At 42.0% G+C, this 20,973-nt stretch overlaps 1 protein-coding gene across 3 annotated transcripts in view; it reads left to right on the forward strand.

The window, feature by feature from the left end:
- The window catches only part of Tox3 (TOX high mobility group box family member 3), a 105,774-nt gene that overhangs the window by 59,818 nt on the left and 24,983 nt on the right, over window positions 1-20,973 (forward strand). For all 3 annotated transcript variants that reach the window (XM_041650771.1, XM_041650769.1, XM_041650770.1), the window contains exon 2: window positions 17,964-18,026. In XM_041650771.1, coding sequence (XP_041506705.1) covers window positions 17,982-18,026 — 45 coding nt within the window. In that variant the 5' untranslated portion in view covers window positions 17,964-17,981. The remainder of the gene's footprint in view (window positions 1-17,963; window positions 18,027-20,973) is intronic.

Consider the following 20,973-nt stretch of genomic DNA (forward strand, 5'->3'; position numbering starts at 1 on the left):
GCTCAGTTCTTGTCACAAAGTCACACTCTATATTGTTCTACGTGACACACAGAATAGTAGCTTCAGCTTCCCTCACGAGGAACTAAATCCCATCTCTTTGATGAAAGAAAACAAATTTGTATTTAAGCCTGTGGGTTGGAGAGATAGCTCAGCAGTTAAGGGCCTTGCTGCTCTTCCGGAGGATCCAAGTTCAACTCCCAGCTTCCACATTAGGCAACTCACAGTCACTGGTAATTCTATTTCCAGTAGGTCCAGTACCTTCCCTCATCTTTGTAGACATGCACACTCATACACACACACGTAAAAATAAATCTCCAGACAAAACAAAACCCAGCTATGTCTGATTTTTCCCATCGTTTGGCAGTTTGGCATCGTGTCTAGCATGAGTACACTGGACTGTGAAGGTTTCTTTCTCACCCCAAAAGCACCTGTAGGGAGGTGACAGCAGAGCTGGAGGGAGGCACCCTCCGCTCTTGGTGCCTTCCTCACAGTCTGGTGAAGAACTCTGACTTACCCCAAGAGTGGTCCCCACCTGTGGAGAACCCTGATGCCTTCTGTGGAGACCTCCGCGGTTCCACACCTGTTTGATGGAGTTCTTCAGTGTTTTGATACTCAGACTCAGCTTTTATATGCTCGATACAGTCATTAAAACATACAAGTGAGATGCCGTGGGCAGTCAGCGTGGTCCCCGGGGCCTGGTTTATCAGCAGGGGTGTATTTTTGGAGTGGCATGTGTGCTGGAGTCACGGGGAGCAGCTTACGGCCAGTGCCAGATGGATCTCCCTCGTGGAATCTGCTACAGATCCCAGGGGCCCCATTAGATGGGGGTTACTTTCAATATTAATCTTGATATGAAGGCAGCTGCTGTTCTTAAAAATATTATACCTCTAACTTATTTTTATTATGGCCAAGGAATTTTATAGTTTGGCTTTAATAGATGACTTCAGCTTTTCCTTCAGTTATTAGCCAGCACCTTGGAATGTGCAGTAATTTTTCTATGTGCCATATATCTGTACACGCATATGCATATATCTATACACACACATATGCATATATCTATACACACACATACACGCATATGCATATATCTATACACGCACATGCATATATCTATACACACATACACGCATATGCATATATCTATACACACACATACACACATATGCATATATCTATACACACACACATACACACATATGCATATATCTATACACACACATACACACATATGCATATATCTATACACACACATACACACATATGCCTATATCTATACACACACATACACGCATATGCATATATCTGTACACACACATACACACATATGCATATATCTATACACACATACATATGCATATATTGTCTGTGTGTGTGTGTGTGTGTGTGTGTGTGTGTATGCATGTACTGTTCCACTAGTCACAACAAGAAAAATAGTTCCTTTTGTTAAGAATAAGTGGTAGCTACGGGCTACAGAGAAGTCGCTCTAAACAAAGAAGTCACCTTTTATTGACGAGCCAAGGAGCTCGCCCTTGTTTCCTAAGCAGGAATGTTTTCCTAAAAATGTTTCAATGTAGCCATAATATAATAGAGATAATATGACAGTATTTTAAAGGTAGTGTTCATAGCCTTGGACTCAAAGGCAGCATCACCACCGATAGTCTTCTGAAATGCTTTGTGCTTTTTCCTGTGTTTTCCTTCCCTTTGGGTGCGTGAGCACCCGCAGCTTCCTTCAGGTGCCTCCATCCGGTTGAGGCGCTCTTGTGGAATAGAATTGAGTTTTTGCTGAGGTGAGTACATTTGATAGGTGACTTAGGAAGAGCGGCTCACAAATTGCCAGATAATCACATCCTTTGGATTCATGTAAGGAAACGTGAAGGTAATCTTGAATGTATTAGTATGCCGTGCCTGGGAGCCTAAGAAGAAAAAAAAGCCTTTTATTTAGAAATACTTATTTTCACAGTTATTTATACAAAACGCTAAAATAATTTTGAGCTGTGTACCAGATTAACACTGGACAACTTGGCCGAATTTCATTATTTGTCTTCAAGATGGAAGCCAGTGGCCCTGCTTTGAAGAGATTTTATTTTTATAGTGATGTTTAAGAAAAAATTAGCCTCATACTCAAAAACTGCTTTTCAAAAAGCCCGCCTTTAAAAATAAATATAAGCTATAAATTCTTAACTCATACATTTGGGAATGGTTGGTTGAGAGGAATGTGATTGCCCCCATATGTCCCAAGACCATATCAGAAGTGGATTTGTTGTCTCGGGTGAGCCTTCCTGATGTAAAGGTTTTAGACAAACAAACATCACTGGTCACATAGAGAAAGGTGATAGTACGGGCTGTACCATCTGCCATCTGGTAAAAAGAAAAAGTTGTCTTCCAGTATTTGGGTCATCCTAAAACTGCAAGAAGATGTATGGCACCGAGGTGTTCTTGTGGTGTGTGCAAAGGGGGCTCCTCAGCCATGCAGTGGCGCCCCGGCCTGATCTCCCTGACCAGAGTGGTACCTATGCCTGCTCAGATTCTGAAAATTTCTAAGCAAGTTTCTGAGGCTTGCTCTCAGAAGTCATGGTCATGAATTATAGACATTCCTGGAGCTGGTATAATCCTGCTGGACTTAAATGATTATACATCAGTCTGTATTATATATGCTTGTGAGCTTGTCATTGGTGTTTTTTCAGTTAAGGAAGCCTTAGATCTCTGGTTTATCAGATGTGATTAAGTCTGGAGAATAAACACACTGAGTCACTTAAAATATTACATGAAGGATTTATGGGCTTATTGATCTTCTGGGGAAAATGTTAGCCTTAGAAGGACATTTTGACTATTTCTATTTCTGGACTTATTCTCATCAGAAAGAAAATAAAAGCCAGTGGATATTTATACACATAAAGCTCATAGCTGACAACCCACTTATCGATACAGATTTGAAACACATTCACCTTGATTGCGATCAATAAGCTTGTGCATAGAGATATTCAGAATTGGCCTGATCGCCTCCCTGAGAAAGCATACTGGTGCTCAGGTGGAGTAGAGGCAATAGCTCTGTGCTTTTTATCTTTTTAATACTTTGCCTTTCGTCTTTTATTTGTGCTTGTTGGGTGGAGGAGTCTGGGTTTCTCAGCCACTCTTGATCTGGGTACGATGGTTCTACTGAGGCCCTTCCTGCAGCATCTTGGGTCCCTACCCTCTGGGTAAACAGCAGACATGATCACACTTTCTGGGGAACACTATTGCTCCTGGTTGAAAGTCACTAATCTATATACTTGTGCGCATAATTTTATCTACTACTTATTGCTTACATGTTTATCTATGTTTAGTTTAGATGGCTGAACATATGAAGTTTATAGAACATAAAATCTTAGACTTTGTAAGTTAATGCCAGGAGACCTTATAGGAGGCATTAATTTTTTTTTCTGGCACTCATAGTAAATCATAATTAGACACTTTTCCATTGGTTACTAGAGTTTAATCACTGAATTAAAGACATTTGTAACTAGTCAAAAGCTCTTCATGTAAACATAAGAGGTTCATTTTACTTAACTTCATGTCCTTTAGGAAATAAAGGTCTTCGGTATAAATATGCTTTCAGAGACCCTTTGGGAGTTTGTTTTTTTTTTTTTTTTTGAGACAGAGTTTCTCTGTGTAGCCCTGGCTGTCCTGAAACTCCCTCTGTAGACCAGGCTGGCCTTGAACTCACAGAGATCCACCTGCCTTGCCTTCTGAGTGCTGGAGCTCCTTAATCATTTGATAAAACTACAAAGTCTGACAGTACAAGGAAAACAACCTGGACTTTTATCTTCTCTGACTTTACATTTCTACTCTGTTTTATGGCTTCCTTGAATCGCAGGAACAGTGGTTCACCTGACTTCAGTGTGGACTGACTCATCCTTGACATTTGATGAAAATGGAAAATATTAAATGGCTTGGTAACACATCCCTAACCACTCTGAGGCTGGGGCATTATCATTTGAGGACTTCCTGTGGGCCAGGCTCTGATGGGCTCAGCCCCTGCCCCCAAGGAGTCCAGCAGAGAGACAGGCATGGTAATAGATTACAGTCCAGATGGTCCATGTTCAGTCTTTCTGCTTCCACAGACATGCACATGGCTCCTGTTATCCTTGTTGATGTTGAGGCTCAATCTTCCCCATTAGTACACATGTGCATGTTCCTGGACCATCACTGCTTCTGCCATGAATGCTGTCTTCGTGTCTCTTGGTGTGCCCCACCCACCGCTATGACACTGGACTTCTCCTTAGTATCTTTCTCTCCCAGTATGCTCTACTATCCAGGCAAATTTCCACAGCCCCTCAAGACTTCTCTCACATGACTCCTCTCAGAGCTGTCTGGCTTTCCAGGGAGAGTTCTTTCATACATACCCAATGCTGTTCCCATCACGGAGAATTGTATCTTGCTTTCCCATTAGCAGAGTCTTGGGCAGAAATCAGAACCTATTTTTAGCATAGTATCTATTACACTCTATTATATAATGGGCTAGTTATAAATATTACATAAAGCCCCTCAACGAGACCTCCTTTTACCCATGTTATTGAGTTCCTTCATTCCAGGATTTCTCCTCTTCGGTGGCTCTTTCTTCATGGGGTCCTTGGCTGGCGGTTTGGCATCGCTCTGCTTCCCCTGACACAGTCCATTCACACAAAATTCTGTCCTTTCATCCTTACAAAGGAGGAAATCAAAGATATCAGGGCAGGACTCACCTGACGATGCTCAACTTGACAAGGCAGAGTTGGGATTTGAACTGAGATCTCTCTTGTTCACCTATTTGTTCATCTATCCTATATATGCACCGAGCGCCAATTGTGGGCCAGACATAATTATCTCGTGGTGAAAAGAAACATCACTGAGCCAAAAGAAATGCTTGTCATCACCGACCTCGCCAACAGTAAACAAACGTCAGCGCAGGAAAGGCAGTTTGTGATGAGTGAGCTGTGATCCCAACAAGACAGAAAATGGGATTGTGGGAAGTGTAGTGAAGGTGGGTGTGCAGGATGTAGGTGACTTCAGCAGAGAGAGGCCTTGCTGAGGAATGAACATACAGAAACTTACAAAAAGGAAACGGCAGAATGGACCAGGCCAGGACCTCTGATCCAGTGATTCAAGGAAGGGCCCAGGAGACATCCAGGGCAAAGTGGTTGAAGCCTAGTGGCAAGAACAGCCCTCTTGGGAGTTCAGGGAGGCTCGATCAGCTAGGGTGTGTGGTAACTTGTTACTCTGGAAAAAGATTTGCATTTTGATCTGGATATCACAGGGAAGCCTTGTCTATTTTTTTGTTGTCTTGTTTGTTTGTTTTTGCATAAGTATATGTATGTGGTATGTATGTGTGTGGGCACGTGTGTGCTCTGGTGCATGTGTGGAGGCCTGAAGTTGATACTGGGTTTCTTCTCTGAGTTATTCTGGGGGAGGTTCCCTTGCTGCAGCTGGAACTCAACATCCTGGCTAGTCTGGCTAGTTACCTTGCTCCACGGATCCCTTGTCTCAACCTCCTGCATGCTGGGATTCCAGGTGCCTTTACTCCGCCTCCCCCACTGCCTTGCTTCCTAAGAGATCAATACTTAGAACCATTATTGCTTGAGCCCAAGCAGCAAGTACTCTCCTGAAACGCCGTCTCCCCAGCCTTGCCATTGGGGTTTTTAAGTAATGAGCTCTCTTTGACTGTCACAGGGCCCACAGCAGTCAGTCTTGATCTATCTTGGACTTTTCCCCTGACTACTAACATGATTTTAAAGAGTTGGCATTTTATGCATTAACCCCTTTAATTCTCAATGTCTCACAAGGCTCTTGACCTTTTATCTTGGTATTACAGGTCAGAGAATTGAATTACATGGATGGTACCAGTACCTGGTTGTCTGTACCTCGGCTAGGATCTTGAACTCATCCCCCAGCTAGTTTGGTGGGCCTAGGATACGACAGTCTCATGATAAAGTGTTTCCTATGTTCCATCCTCCCTTCCACCTGTCTGTGTGTAGTATGGACATGTGCACCCTCATGCCCAACTTGGAAATTTCCATGTTTTGGTTTTTTTGTGTGTGTGTGTCTCTGTGTGTATAGCACTAAGAATAGAATCTAGGCCTTTGCATATGGTAGGAAGATATCTCCCATTGAGCCACATCCCCAGCACTCATGGTCTCTTTCAATATGACTTCTGTGTGCCTCAGATTATTGGCATATATATGCAAGTATGCATTTATAGAGAGATATCTTCCCCTCCCAGCAGACTCTTTTATAGGCCTCCCCTTGTGAATACATTTAAGAATAAAAAGTTGGCTGTTGGCAGAAGCATCACATCCATTCCTTGGCTGCCCAGACTCAGAATAACCACATAGAAACTATATTAATTAAATCAATGCTTGGCCTATTAGCTCTAGCTTCTTCTTATTGCCTAACTCTTGCATCTTAAATTAGCCCATTTTTATTAATTGGTGTATCGCCATGTGGCTGTGTCTTACCAGCAATGATCTGGTGCATCTCTCTCCTGTAGGCGGCTACATGGTGTCTCACTGGCTCTGCCTACTTTCTCCCAGCATTCAGTTTAGTTCTCCCCACTAGCTCTATTCTGCCCTGCTGCCAGCCAAGGCAGCTTTTTTATCCATTAACCAATAAAAGCAAAACATATACAGAAGGACTTCCCACACAATTTCTCCTTTTCTGTTAAATAAAAAGGAAGGTTTTAACTTTAACAAAGTGAAATTACATATAACAAAACAGGTATCAAGCAAGAATTACAGTTACAATATTTATATTTACATTAGCTCTTATCATAAATAAGGAAATCTATAATTATAACTGTCTATTCTTCAACTCTATCAAAGACCACAGGAGAATATAATATTACCTAAGTAAACAGGAAGGGCATTGTAAGCAACTTCCAAAACTCTAGAATTGACAAAGACATCTTGCTGCCTGGACAGTCACCCAAAGTTCTCCTGTAACATTGGGGCATCTAATGTTCAGCTTACAGGCCCATAGTATCCAGCAGACTTTTCCATGAAGCAGGAAATTTGAAAATCTGTTCTGCCTTGTAATAGCAAAGTCCATCAGTTGCTTTCTTCTGTGTCCTGCAGAATGTCTGGCAGACTCTTTCATGAATCAGGAACACTGAAGGACTGTCTCACCTTTAGGCAAGATCAGCAGTCATTTTTCTGTGAGTCCTGCATGTCCAGTTCATATAACATAACATCAAGGAGTTTAGGAAGGAACAGTTTTTTGTCCAAATGGCTAACAAACTCTATAAGGATCCTCTTCAATGCCAATCTTCCTCTTGAAGTAATTGGTGATGCCAGGAGCAGTTGTGTCTCATTGTCATGAAACGTCTTAAGTTCTTAAAACATTTTAAATGCCATATTCTGTTAAGTTTTTCAAAGGTTTGAAGATTGTGTATCTAACTGAAATATATCTCTATGTATCTGGAAAACCTAACTAACATGATTACAAGATTGAGTATTATAGATAATTATATATTAACATATATTTCTTAATTATACATTATAGTTTTTACTGCCAAAACGGAGTCAGGAAACCTCTTTAAAGGAGCTACATTTATGCTTTCTACAAGTAAACAGAGCAAGAAACTGCTGGACGCTGTGGGCCTGTAGGCTGAAGATGGATGCTGAAATATTACAGAAGAACTTTGGGTGACTGTCCAGACAGCAAGATGACTCTGAATTCTAAGGTTTTGGAAGTTGCTTACAGTGCACTTCCTGTTAACTTAGGTGGTAATATATCCTTCTGGGTCTTTGATGGAGTTGAAGAATGGATAGTTATAATTATAGATTTCCTTAGTTATCATAGGAGATAAAGTAGATATAAATATTGTAACTGTAATTCTTGCTTGATACCTGTTTTATTATATGTAATTTTACTCCGTTAAAGTTAAAACCTTCCTTTTTATTTAACAGAAAAGGAGAAATTGTGTGGGAAGTCCTTCTGTATATGTTTTGCTTTTATTGGTTAATGGATAAAGAAGCTGCCTTGGCTGGCAGCAGGGCAGAATAGAGCTAGTGGGGAGAACTAAACTGAATGCTGGGAGAAAGTAGGCAGAGCCAGTGAGACACCATGTAGCCGCCTACAGGAGAGAGATGCACCAGATCATTGCTGGTAAGACACAGCCACATGGCGATACACAGATTAATAGAAATGGTTTATTTTAAGATGTAAGAGTTAGTTAAAAAGATGCCCGAGCTAATAGGCCAGCCAGTTTATAATTAATTTAGGCCTCTGTGTGTTTCATTGGGATTGAATGGCTGCAGAAGAAACCTCTGTCAACAGAATGTCATGCCAATGTATCCAGTTAAATCCATGTAAAACGTGAGAAAGCTTGGAAAGGAATTCCAGATACAAAAGAACAGAGTTACGCACGGCTTCTTGACCTACCAGCAAGGTTTTGGCAGGCTCTGGTGGAGGCATCTGTCTCCTGTGGCTGCTATATGGTTTCTCACTGACTCTGCCTACTTTCTCCCAGCATTCAGTTTAGTTTTTCCCCTCCTAGCTCTATTCTGCCCTGCTGCAGGCCAAAGCAGCATCTTTATTTATTAACCAATAAAAACAACACATATACAGAAAGACTTTCCACACCATTTGGCCCTCATTTGCCCCTGCCTGTCTTCCTTTTCCCTGCTCACTTGCCTATCTAGATTTTTAACCAATCCCTGTGCATGGTTAGGTCCACAGCTGTGCCCACCTCACTCACCTGTTCTCTGTCCCCTTTCCCACTTCCTGAGTTCAAGACCTGTTCTCCTGCGCAGCCATTTCTTTTTGATTCTTTCTTCCCTATCTTTGAGGACTATTTGTTGCCAACTTGGTCCTTACATTGCCTTATTTTTCTTGCCCGTTGTCTCTACCACACTGCCATTCCTCCGAAAGCAGCAGCTGCATCTTTGATACCCTCTGCAGAGAAAGAATAGATTCCTCCAGATAAGTCTTATTAACTGGCATCTAGCTCTCTTGATTCTGAAACCCTTTGCTCACATATGTGTGTGTGTATATATATGCATATATAGATGTATGTATTTTATATTAAACAAGTGTCTCTTTCCCCACCACTGTTAACTTGTCCAGATGGTTGTACAATTCACAAACTCAAATGCATCCGGATCATGAGAATCCGAAGGCCTCTGTGTTTGAGTTGCGTCCATATGTTTAGGTTTTGCTGTTACTTGTGTGACCACACCACTTGCTAAAACTCCGACAGCAGATCTTACATTGCCTTCTTGATACAGCTATGGGTGTTTCTGGCTGTCCTGATGATGAGGGTAAGAGAGTTAGATGAATGTCTGCCTCATGAACGGTGACCTTTTCCTGTGAGTGAGAAAAGTGAGAGATGACAAACTCCTGTATCACTGTAAACAATAATAAAATACTATGTAACCTCAGCATCTCCCTTAGATCATTCTAGAGGCTTAGAAAATCTCCTTTAAAGCCAGAATGGTGAGGCACACTTGTTAGCCCAGTATTCAAGAGTCTTGAGGCAGGAGAATGGCCAACTTGGGGCCAGTCTATACTATGCATTGGCATCCCATCTCAAAACAAAAACCAAAATGTTAGGAGGGAGATGAAAAAAAGATTTGTTTGTTCCTCCCTCCCTCTTCCTCTTTTAAATTCAAAGTATTAGTCAAAAACAAACTGGACAAATATTGGCATGTTGTACAGTTCCTGAGAAAAGCATAAAACATTAAATTAGAGTCCCATGGACTTAAAATCTGATACAGTCAGTCCATGGTGGGGTCAGGTAATTGCATGCTTGGGCAGGCATTGAGTTAGTCTCTGGTCCTTGGCTATACATTTTGAATAACACTGATTTAGACCGAAGATCATTTCTTTAAAAGAAAGTATTTCAAATTAGAAAAAAAAAATCAGTCATTAAGTTGAATATCTGAAGCCTTTCCGCTTTGACATCTCATGGTCTCTTTCTCTCAGCACTCTGCCTGTCTGAGTGCACCTGGTCATAGCCGTCTGTATTTTGCCACCAATGGGTCCATCCCCAATAGCCCACCCTACCCTCCTAAACCTCCGAACCTTTCCTTTCTTTAAACACATGGATCTTTTCTGTTCAGTGGACTCAGTAATTGTCCATACTCACAGGCACAGTATGGCATTTCAGTTCACCTTGTAATGGTCAGGTCTAGGATGACCCTGATTGCACCTCTGTCCCAGCATGCATGCATTATCTCTTTACATTTTGAGTATTCTAAATACTCCCTGCTAGCTTCTCAGAAATGCACCCAGTTGTTGCTAAGTGTGGCTCCAGATTTGCCCCATAGTTCTTTCAGGGTACAGTGTTTCTCCAGATGGATGTCTCTAGAGGTTGCGGCAGTACTTCTTAGAATGTATGTTTCCCTCTTTCTGTTTTTTTTCTTTTTGTTCATAGATATTGTGCAGGGACAACAGTGGTGGTAGGTCCTCCTTGTCGTTTGAATTTCGGGAGTCCAAGGGACTTGGAGAAAACTGTGGCTTCTCATGCAGAAGTTCATTGGGTCATTCAGAACAGATCTGCTGAGCATCTACTATTTACCATTTTTTGACATCAGGGCTTCGTGTAGCAAAGGGACAAAATGGTCCCCTCACTGAATTTATATTCTGGTAGCCGTGTAGTGAAAGGAGCTGTGGGCTGCGGCCCGGCTCCCGGCTAGCTTTACCGAAATAATTACACGGAAACTGTATTCATTTAAACACTGCCTGGCCCATTAGTTCCAGCCTCTTATTGGCTAACTCTCACATCTTGCTTTAACCCATATTTAGTAATCTGTGTAGCACCACGAGATGGTGGCTTAAGGAGAAAGATCCTAACCTGCATCCATCTTGGGCCGAAGCTTCATGGTGTCTGCCTGACTATGCTTTCTTTCTCCCACAATTCTGTTCTGTCTTCCCTACCTACCTATGTTCTGACCTATCAGGCCAAGCAGTTTTCTTTATTAATTAACCAATGAAAGCAATAGATAGATAAAAGACCCTCCTACATCATAACCGGAGGAAAATGATGGCTGTACTGTATAATATTGAAAGTGTTAATGGGAGGGGGCGGGGCTGGAGAGATGGCTCAGAGGTTAAGAGCACTGGCTGTTCTTCCAGAGGTCCTGAGTTCAATTCCCAGCAACCATATGATGACTTACAAAAATCTGTAATTTGATCAGGTCTCCTCTTCTGGAATGCAGACAGAATGCTGCATACATAATAAATGAATAAGTAAATAAATAGATGATGCAAGATAAAGTGTTAATGGATAAGGTAGAGTGGGAAAAGAAGGATCAAGAGCATTGGAGAAGGAGGCTGTGCAGAAATGTGATTGTCATTGAACAGTGGCATCCAGAGACCCAGAAGGAGGGGATGAATAAGCTGTGGGGCTATTTGGAGGGACAGTGATCCAGATGAAAGGACCAGTCAGTGCAAAGGCCCTGAGGTAGGTATGGGTCTGGGGGTGTTGCTGGGACAGCAAGGAGGTCATCAGGATAAATTAACAAGAGCAATAAGAATGTTTGCATGATGCTAGGAAGGAAGCAAGAGCTATCACAAGGATGTGTCCTCTCGCCTGAGCCAATGCGAAGGTCCTGGGAAGTTTTGAACCAGGGTCAGGTGACCCAGGCCTCTGTGGCAGTGTCTGTTGAAAGTTTGGTGGAGTAGAATTAACCTGCTAGGAGGTTCCTGCAGCCAAAAGACAGTGGACTTAGGCAGGGCTGGGTCTCATGGAGGTGGACGTAGGAAGTGGGCACAGATGGTCTTCTGTGGAAGGAGACATAGAAGGTGGATACAAGTGGTTTGCTCGAATTTAACTAGAAAAGTGAGCCAATAGGATCTACTAATAATTTGATGGGACAAAGGGATAAAAGGCATAGATTCAAGAATGACTTGACTTGAGGCAGCTCCCTATGGAAGGTGATGAAAAAGACCGCAAAAGTCAGGCTTGAGGCAGCAAACGAGGGGCTCAGCATTGGTTATATGCTTGAAATGCCTGCTGCCATCCAAGTCAGAATATATTAGTTGAATATATGAGTCATACTTTTTAAGGTTCAGCAGAAGACATGGGCAATTTTAGTTTGTCAAAAGGCACGTACATATGTGTGTTCGTATAATTATGCATATGTGTATGATTCTCTGCATATATGCACATATACTTGTGTATACTTAATTAACAGCATATATATTTAACTATATATATATATAGTTAAATGCTCTTTGCTGGTAAAACTTACGTTGGAAAATATCATAGATCAAAAATATCTCAATTTGGATATCCTAAATTGAAAATGCAATTAAGACATCAAGCCTACCAAACATCCCCGCCTAGTAAGCATACTGCAAATGCTTTTATGCTTTGAATAGGAAGTATTGCCCATGGGCTCATGTTTTGCCCACGTGGTACCCCATTGTGTGCCACTTCCTTTGAACATTCTAGGAACCCTAGGAAGTGGGATCTAGCAGGAGGAAGCAGGACACTGGAGGCAGGCCCTTGTGAGTAGCGACTTCCTGTGTCTCCTGTACCTTAGTGTTTCTGGACCATGGTAATTTGATCTGTTCTGCTCTTCCACTTCTTACCCTCATGGTCTGAAACCAGGAGCCCAAATCAGTCACTCTTGCCTCGGGTTATCCTGTCAGATAACTTATTCATAGGTACAAGAATTCTCACAAACCTAGCCTGGGATCAGAACTCAAACTCTAAGGGGTGTACAGTGTATGTGTAATACACACCACTCCCACACCTGTGATCAAGTGTTTTCCCAGATTCCCTTTGGACCCCCAACCTTGGGTGACACCGTAGATGGTCTTCGAGCTCACATCATCCTTCGTTTCTTAGTAGGGTGCCCTGGATCTGCCCATGGCCGCCCTCAGCACTGCCCCCATGTTTCATGTCAGCCTTGCTTCCCTGTGGACTTCTGGTCCTCAGTGGGTTTGCAGCTTGGCGTCATCAGCCCTTTCCTAGAATATAGTTATCAGAGCCATCAAGAGGGAGTGGCCTCCACCTGCTGTCCTCTCCATCCCACGGCCAGGCGGCCTGGCACTCGTGGCCTGGCACTCGTGGTCAGTAACTACATAGTTTGTGGAAATAACTCGACAGAGCCTGGGTGAGGCATCAAACTGGATGGTGTCTGCTAACAAATTTAATGAGGAACGAGGAGAATTTGAAGGGTTACCTTTTTAAACTATTAAATTTGTGCCCTTTAGCTGTTTGAGATCCCATTGTTAATGCTGCTTTATTCGAGGTCTATACAGTTCTTCACAGGGGTGTCACAATAGTTTCAGTGACGATGATGCTGCGGCCTGGCCAACCCCAAGTGTCCACCTTCTGCTTACAGATGGGATTTTGTCTCTGCAGTTCTATTTTGTCCCAAGCCTGTTGCTAGCTGAGCCAGACGTTGCAATCCTCATGAATTCACTGTGGCACTTCCCACCGTCACATAGGCCACGGGCATGATGTTCTTAGGTGCATTTTTACAAAACCCCACACCGTTCCTTTTCAATTGATGTCCTTCAGAAATTGTGTTTGCTGAAGCCGTACTTGCTCACCATGCAGCTAAAGCACATGCATCTCTGCATACAGCGGGGATGTTCTTGCATGAACCCGTTAGGAGACGGGCTCCACGTGCAAAGGGTTCTTTGTAATGGCGTATTCAGGGGTGGAGTCTTTGGGATAGCATCTATTGGAGTTTGTCATTGTGAATAAGGACGTGTTACCGCTTGTGTGCTCCTTGTGAAGGTTAAAAGCCCCACATATGTGTTCTCGTTAAGACGTAGGAACTGAGATGTTCTCTTGGATGGTGTTTCTGTGTGTCCTTCACAGTAATTAAGTGCCCCCTCATGCATTGTACTTGTTTAGAATATTTTGCTTTGAGTCTTTGAGAATGCATGAAGACCTTTATATGACTGAGTAGGGGTCTTTGGAGGAATGTCAGAAATTTGGAGCTAGACCAAGTTAAGGTGACATAGGATGGGAACGTTAGAAACTTGTGATTGGTTTTTAAGTGTGTAGATGTTGATACAGTGTATACAGAGTATATACAGTGTATATTTTAAGTGTGTAGATGTTGGTACAGTGTATATTTAAGATGGGCTTTTAGGTATGTGATGGGGGGGGCGGGTTATTGCCAGTGTCTTTGCAGCAAGGCTTCCCTAAGAGCTTGGTTACTATGAGGTAAACAAAAGGAGAGGTCCACAGGGTTATTATTCTTTTTGGTGGTGTGGGCTGGAGGGTGCAAGGTATCTGTGGGCTCCATTAAAAAAAACCAAGTAGTCAATGGCAACCTAGTCTGTGTCACCCTTGTGTCTCCAGGCCTAGCGTAGCAGCTTAAACAGTGGCATATAGTCATTTGCAGATTGAACAAACCAACAGCCTTTAGATTAATAGAAAACACTGGGGCTCATCACAAACCCTTTCTGAGATATGTGGGACTGTGGAACCCTTTCCTTGAGGAACATCATAATGGACTTGGAATACCAGAATACCCTCCGGGAAAGTCCAGCTAGGAATCAGAGAGTGAACGCTAATGTTTGAAATTTGAATTGATCGCCAAGTGGAAGAGTCAAGCAAGTGTATATGGGTCCTGGCACGGGAGGGATGCAGGGAGTGAGGCTGGAGGATGCATGCTCAAGTCATCTGGGGTGGGTGGCTTGACCCCTGGGACCCTTGGTTAGATGATCTAGAGCAAATAAGTATGATAATACCTCTGTCTTGTTGGCTGTTAGGAAAAACGGATTGCATTTAGTCCCACTTTTGGAAATGAAAAGAAAAAATATGTACAGAAGGCTTCCACGGGTACCACTCATTATTAGTTACCATTAAAATATTGACAGGTGACGTTGGGGAGCAGCGGTGATTATGGGTTACTTCAGGTTGATGGGATCAACTCTTCATCCTTTCAACAAATACCGAACTGCTTCTGATATGCCAGGCAGTTAGTCCTACAGTTAGTGGGGAGCCCAGTTAAGGCCCTTTCCCCTAGACTTGGAGCCTGTGTGTAGTATAATGCTTTTACTATCACACAGCCTTCTAGAAGATAAACTAAGTTTAATTGTACACAACTCAAAGTTAATTGTTCTTAGGTCATTATATTCGCGCTCTACCCCAAAGGAGTGCTTTTCCTTTCAGAATCCGGTCTGTGTTCTTAAACACCAGACAACCGAAGGAGGACCACACTTGAACATGAAATAAACAGGGGGCACAGGAGCTAACTCCTGGAGGCTGAGCATTCAAGAGGCAGACACAAGATGAGTAGGAACTGTTCTGAGGGCCTGGACTCCATAGCAAGATGGTGTCTCAAACAAATAAGCAAACAAAAAACAAAATCTCAAAGGGCCACTCCTTTCCTTCTGACTCCTAGAATGACTGGACGTAGCCCATAAGGAATACACAGCACTCAATAAAATGTGGGTTCCAGATAAAGAATTGTTGGTTTTTTGGTTTGTTTGTCTTGTTTTTGTTGTTGGTATAACTATACCCCCACAGTCCCATGTGCAGAAGAAAAACAATCTCCTGCCACCAGCCGGCGTCTGGAGGTTGCTTTTAAGCAGGACATATTCTACCCCAGGTGGAAGAGAAACCCTTGCTTCTATTTGAAATGATTTATAACTCTTCCCTCCCGATCATCAAGTGCTTCCAAATTAAAAGCCATTAATTAAGGCCTTATGCAGATACAAGAGATAGGCAAGGAGGGTTCTGTCCGCTCCAAGTCCCCCCCTCCAGGTGAGAGCTTTTCAAATTATGTGGGCCGCTGGAGCCACCTGCTTGACTAAACGCAGCGGCTCAGCCGCGTGCAGCTCCTCAGAGCTGTGCGGGTGCCAGTGTTGTTACTGATTTTTCTCATTCCTCCAGGGCAAATACTAATTAATGGATACAATTCACAGCTGATTAGCTGTAGTTTCTTCAGTAATTACATTCGCATACTAACTGTTCTGAAGAGGATTTCTAACCCAGTTCTTATTTCACTCTGAGCTTAATTTGTTTTTTGGGTTTTTTTTTTTTTGAATTGTTTAGGCCTTTAGTTTAATGGCCATTTTATTTTCCTTTGTTGTTCTAGGTGCTATTAGATAATAAGTGAGTTTAATCTTAAAAAAAAATACTCTCTGATAATGAGCTCTTTGCCTTAAATGGATTTCTAATTCCTCAACAAAGCCTACATTTAAATAATGTTAAAGTTGTGATACTGGCTGCCAGGCAGTTTGCGGGTGGGGCGGGGCAGGATTGGAACATGAAGTATATAGATTAAGATATGGGTCATATTTGATTATAGGCCTGAACATTTCATGAAAAAAATTGTGCAGCAGAAGCCTGTGGGGTTTTGTTCTGACGTATTTTTAACACATGGAAAATGGAGAAATGTATGTGCATGTGCGTGCGTGCTTGCATGCATGCATGTGTGTGTGTGTGTGTGTGTGTGTGCGTGTATGCAAACCTCTGCACCCTTGCGTACGTTTTGAAATCACATGCCTTCAGACAAGCCAGATAAAGGTCTTCTTTAAGGGCTAATGAGTACATCTTTCAGAAATGCTTAAAGACATCCACCCAGATGAGTAGGAGGACTAGAGGAGAGCCTGTCTGGTAGCTCATTGTGTGTATTGAAGTGTTGGGTGGTGGTTGACGCTGCCTCTGTAAACCTTAGCAACACTCTGGAGTCATTAGTGTTTTTCCTGTAAGTCTTGCTTTGTTCCTGGGTCCCTGACATATGACATGTACCATGTCAGTCCTGCTTCCTGTGGGCTCAGAGTTGGAGAGAGCCTCTCTGAAATAAGTGGTACTGAGGGGAGGATGACGTGGGTTCTCCATATCTGCTTAACTATTTTCTCCTTTTATCAACCTACATATGTATCTGAATATCTATGTACATATTTCTAACCCTGTCCTTCCGTTCACCCAACCAACCATCCATTCATTCAACCATCCATTGATCCACCTACTTAATCTCTTGGGGAAATTATACTTTTTACTGTACTGTAACTGCTAGCTTTAATATATATTAGAAAATAACTATATACATTTCTCCCCTTGGAGACCACACCTGTGCTTCTTTTGATGCACTAAATGAAATTAATCAAAATTGATACAGGGACATTCTCTTACCATTTAAACATCATGAAAATAACACAAGTCCAGATAATTATGCCCACAGAGCCTTCCCATATTGCCAGACAGATAGCAGAATGTTGAAAGCAATGAAATGTGCCTACCTAGACCATTTGAACCTAAAAATACATTTCTGCCCAAATCCAAGTTTTACATTTTGGTAACGGGTCCCTGGAAGTAAAGAGCTTATGTCTGAAATGCTGATACAGTCTTATTTGTGATGATATGAACAGGCCATTGTGTTAGGGAATGAAATAAAAATGGCTGCATTCATTGCATCCTGCTTATTTTCTAAACCTCTTTACACTTAATGTTACAAGGAGAGATCAAATGGCACGGCTTTCAGTCACTCTGATAGAGCTAGATAGAACGCTAAGCTCCGCTGGGAGATTTTAGAAATAGTCTTTCGTCTTATTTATTTATATTAATACCACACCCCACTCACCAGCCCATAGAATTTGAGTCCTAGAAATTGAATTGTATTCCCTTTACTTCACATTTTCAGCCTGCCCATACTTGTGACACCTGTCCTTGAAAAGTAAGATAGAAAATTCCAACTTCCTTTAAAACATGGCCCAGTGGTTTTCTTGGGAATGCCTTGGCTCCCCAATCTCTGACAAATGCCAGTTTAATAAATGGCACACTAGTGACCAGACAGCCACATGTTTCTAATTGTCTCCCTTCACTCTCAGTCATGGGGAGAAATGCAACTATTTTCTAGAATTATCGACAGCAGAGCTCCATGCTCTAGTGGCGACAGGAACTGGTTCACATTCCTAGTTTGGCCCATGAGCCCCATTATCCCAGCCTTCTTTCCAAATCACTTCTGAGTATTACATAAACAACTACAGGTTCTACTTCGCTCCCCATTAACATAAATCAATTTTTTTTTCAGTTTGGAAATAATAACTACATGAACATGGCTGAGGCAAACAATGCCTTCTTTGCTGCCAGCGAGGTAGGTGTCTGTCTTACCGTGTCTGTCCATGTTTTATGTTTTGTGTAGATAATTTAATAGGCTTGAAGGGAAAAGCATGGTATCAGATTTCTCTCTCTTCTCTCCTGTGGCACAGGGTAACAACTTTGGAGGAAAATGAGAAAAGCCAATTGGAAAAGAAAATAACCCAGCCAGGCTTTATAGCTATCCACAGGCTGTGGTTAACATTTGGAGCATAAGAGAATCTCTTGATGGAAAAAAAGACATGCCCGAGCAGTAATAAATATGTAATAGACAGTGTGCGCATGCACGCTCACACATGCGCATGCAGACACATGCGCGCGCGCACACATACACACACAAACACACACACACACACACACACACACACACACACACACACACACACCTACTTACCTACCTTCCTGACTGTCTAAACAGAGAACTTAAGTTTGGAGACTTTAATAGAAAGTATTTTGCTTCCTAGCTTTCTAAGGATAGCTTCCTGAGTCTCGTGGCTCAGGGAGGTGTGGCAGACAGTGTTAGGTTTCCAGAGTGATGTGCAATGAGTATTTTATTGTTAGAGCCCCACCACCTACCACAATGCTCAAATAGTAGATGTTCAACTAGAGACGATTTAGTGTCTGTCTCTATGGATAGACATGGTCAGCCTGTGATTGTCGCTGGGTGTAGCTGGGGTTCGGGGTGATGGGCTCTCCACACAGTGCCCTTTCAACTCCTGCTCTGTGCTGGTCTGTGGCGATCCATGGGATAAGTATTGTCTTAACTGCTGTTCATACTATTTCCTTACCAGTGACCTCCCACTTTTGTGTGGTCTCATTGGCATACCTTCCAAAAACAAAAACAACCCACCTCAAGGTACTTGATTAGATCAGGAAAAACGGTTTCCTAAAAGGGTAGATGGTGTGAGATTGAACATTTTCAAACAAGAACTAACAGAAGGATGAAATGGATCCAAATGGAACAGTTCCTCTGCGGCTCGGGCAATAAAAAGTCTTCATCTTCCAAATACATTCAGATATTGGAGAGTGAACTAGCTTGACCCCAGAGACCGAAAATAATAATGGCTTTGCAAATGATCTTGGTACAGGGGAGCAAGTGATATGAGAGAAATTAATGTCTAAAAATTCTGAGCGGAAGTGGAGACTCGAAAAGTAAGGGTCTTTGTCAATTAATCATTTTCTGGTGGCCATCATCTCTCCAGCCAGAAGAGAGCTTAGATACAGGAATACGGTTTGGCACTGGCTGCTGTGCTGTTTGGGATAATGAACACAAACCCCATCTGTAAGGACAACATGATGTTTCATTCTGGGGGATTTTTTTCTCCCCTCTACATTTGAATCAAACATTGATGAAAGCTGTGCCGCTAGCAGCTGTTCAGAAACAATTTAATTCCAGCTGTGATAATTCACCGTGTCAGACGTCGGCTGTTATGTGTTGATACAACAGTTCTCCAGATTTGCATTCTTATCAAAAGGAACAAATGTTTTGAACATTTCAGTACAGATGGTATTTAAACATGCACATACTACTTTAACATGTTCCAGGTAAACACTGGAAAGTCAATATCTGTCGAAATTGATCACATAAATGCTAAATGATTAATTTAATCGAAAGGCCATGCCTTTTCATTGTTGATGGGAATTTGTGGTGACTTGTATTCTTTCAGAAAACAACGTTTGGGATTTGCAGTACTTAATATTAAATTTGACGTTTATCTCTCCTTTCTCCGTGGAAGACTTCATATGTAATATTTTACCTCTCTTTAAACGCAGTTAAGATTTTAGCATCTCCTTGGTTACATATTACAATGTTATTTCATTACATTGTTTTATTAGGTCAATGTAGACATATATAGCTTCTAACTTAAAATTAATGTGTCTTTAAAAAGGATTATGCCACGGGGAGATATTATATATAACATGTCTCTCTATATTCCTTAGCAAAAATAAAAATTGAAAACCTCTTTAATTTTGAGTGCCTAGCCTGAGGTATGCTTTCTATTGGAGTTTAAGATCTTGTGTAACGGCTTCACGGTGCAACTTTCCGTGATCAAAAATATAAAGCAGAGTAAATGCTAATGCGCCCCATGATAGTGTTCATCTGATTTCCCAATCACTACATTCAAAGTAAATTTATCTGTATTCTTTTAAACATTTTAATGAGTGCGAACTAATTCAGGAGGACTTTAGCTTGGCACGCTGTAAAGCCTCAATAGTGCCTGAAACCAGTTTCCTTCACGTGGGCAGTGTCCTGCAAATAACACTGCAGGGACCAGGGCGATCTAGGTTTGAAATTCACACATTAGCGCCATGTTTTCTCTCTGTGTCGTGATTACTCTGACCATTTTTAAAGTACTTTAAATATTTATTGAAATAATATTTCAAGTGTTAATTACAGTGGTAATGAAAACAGCCAAATGCCACATATCAAGAATGAGTGTTTATCCGTATTGTTAATGTGATATGTTAGATTTCATTAAGCAGTAATGGAGTAGCAAATGAGTCACAAATTACAGTTGCATCTGTTACTAGACCACATTAGTGCCAAAATAACAGTGAACGCAGCCATAGGGTTACGTTCATTAGCCAACCGCGTTTGTGGCCAATTCATCCCTTTGTTGCTAAGAACGCAGGGTATCACAGTAAGAGGCTGACGTTGCGGTGGGGGGGTGGGGGGAGGTATCCTTGCAAGAATGCCCATGTCAGAGTATCAAATGCTTCATTCTGGCTCTAAAATGCTTTATGAGGTTGCAGTGGTTTTCCATTTATTGAGTCTACCAAGGTCCTCAAGGTGGCCACTTGCCCTGCTATAAAGTCCTTTGGTTCATGAAACTTTGGTGAGGTGCAAAAAATGCTTCTGTTTGAACCCCACCCCTATGTGGACCTTGCTTCTCTATCCCTTTCAGGTAGTAGTTATTCTATAGCATCGTAATTAAGAGTTTGAA

This window comes from Microtus oregoni, unplaced genomic scaffold, assembly GCF_018167655.1.
Source record: "Microtus oregoni isolate MIOR12 unplaced genomic scaffold, Mior012 000004F_ref0000308, whole genome shotgun sequence".
Lineage (NCBI taxonomy): Eukaryota > Metazoa > Chordata > Mammalia > Rodentia > Cricetidae > Microtus > Microtus oregoni.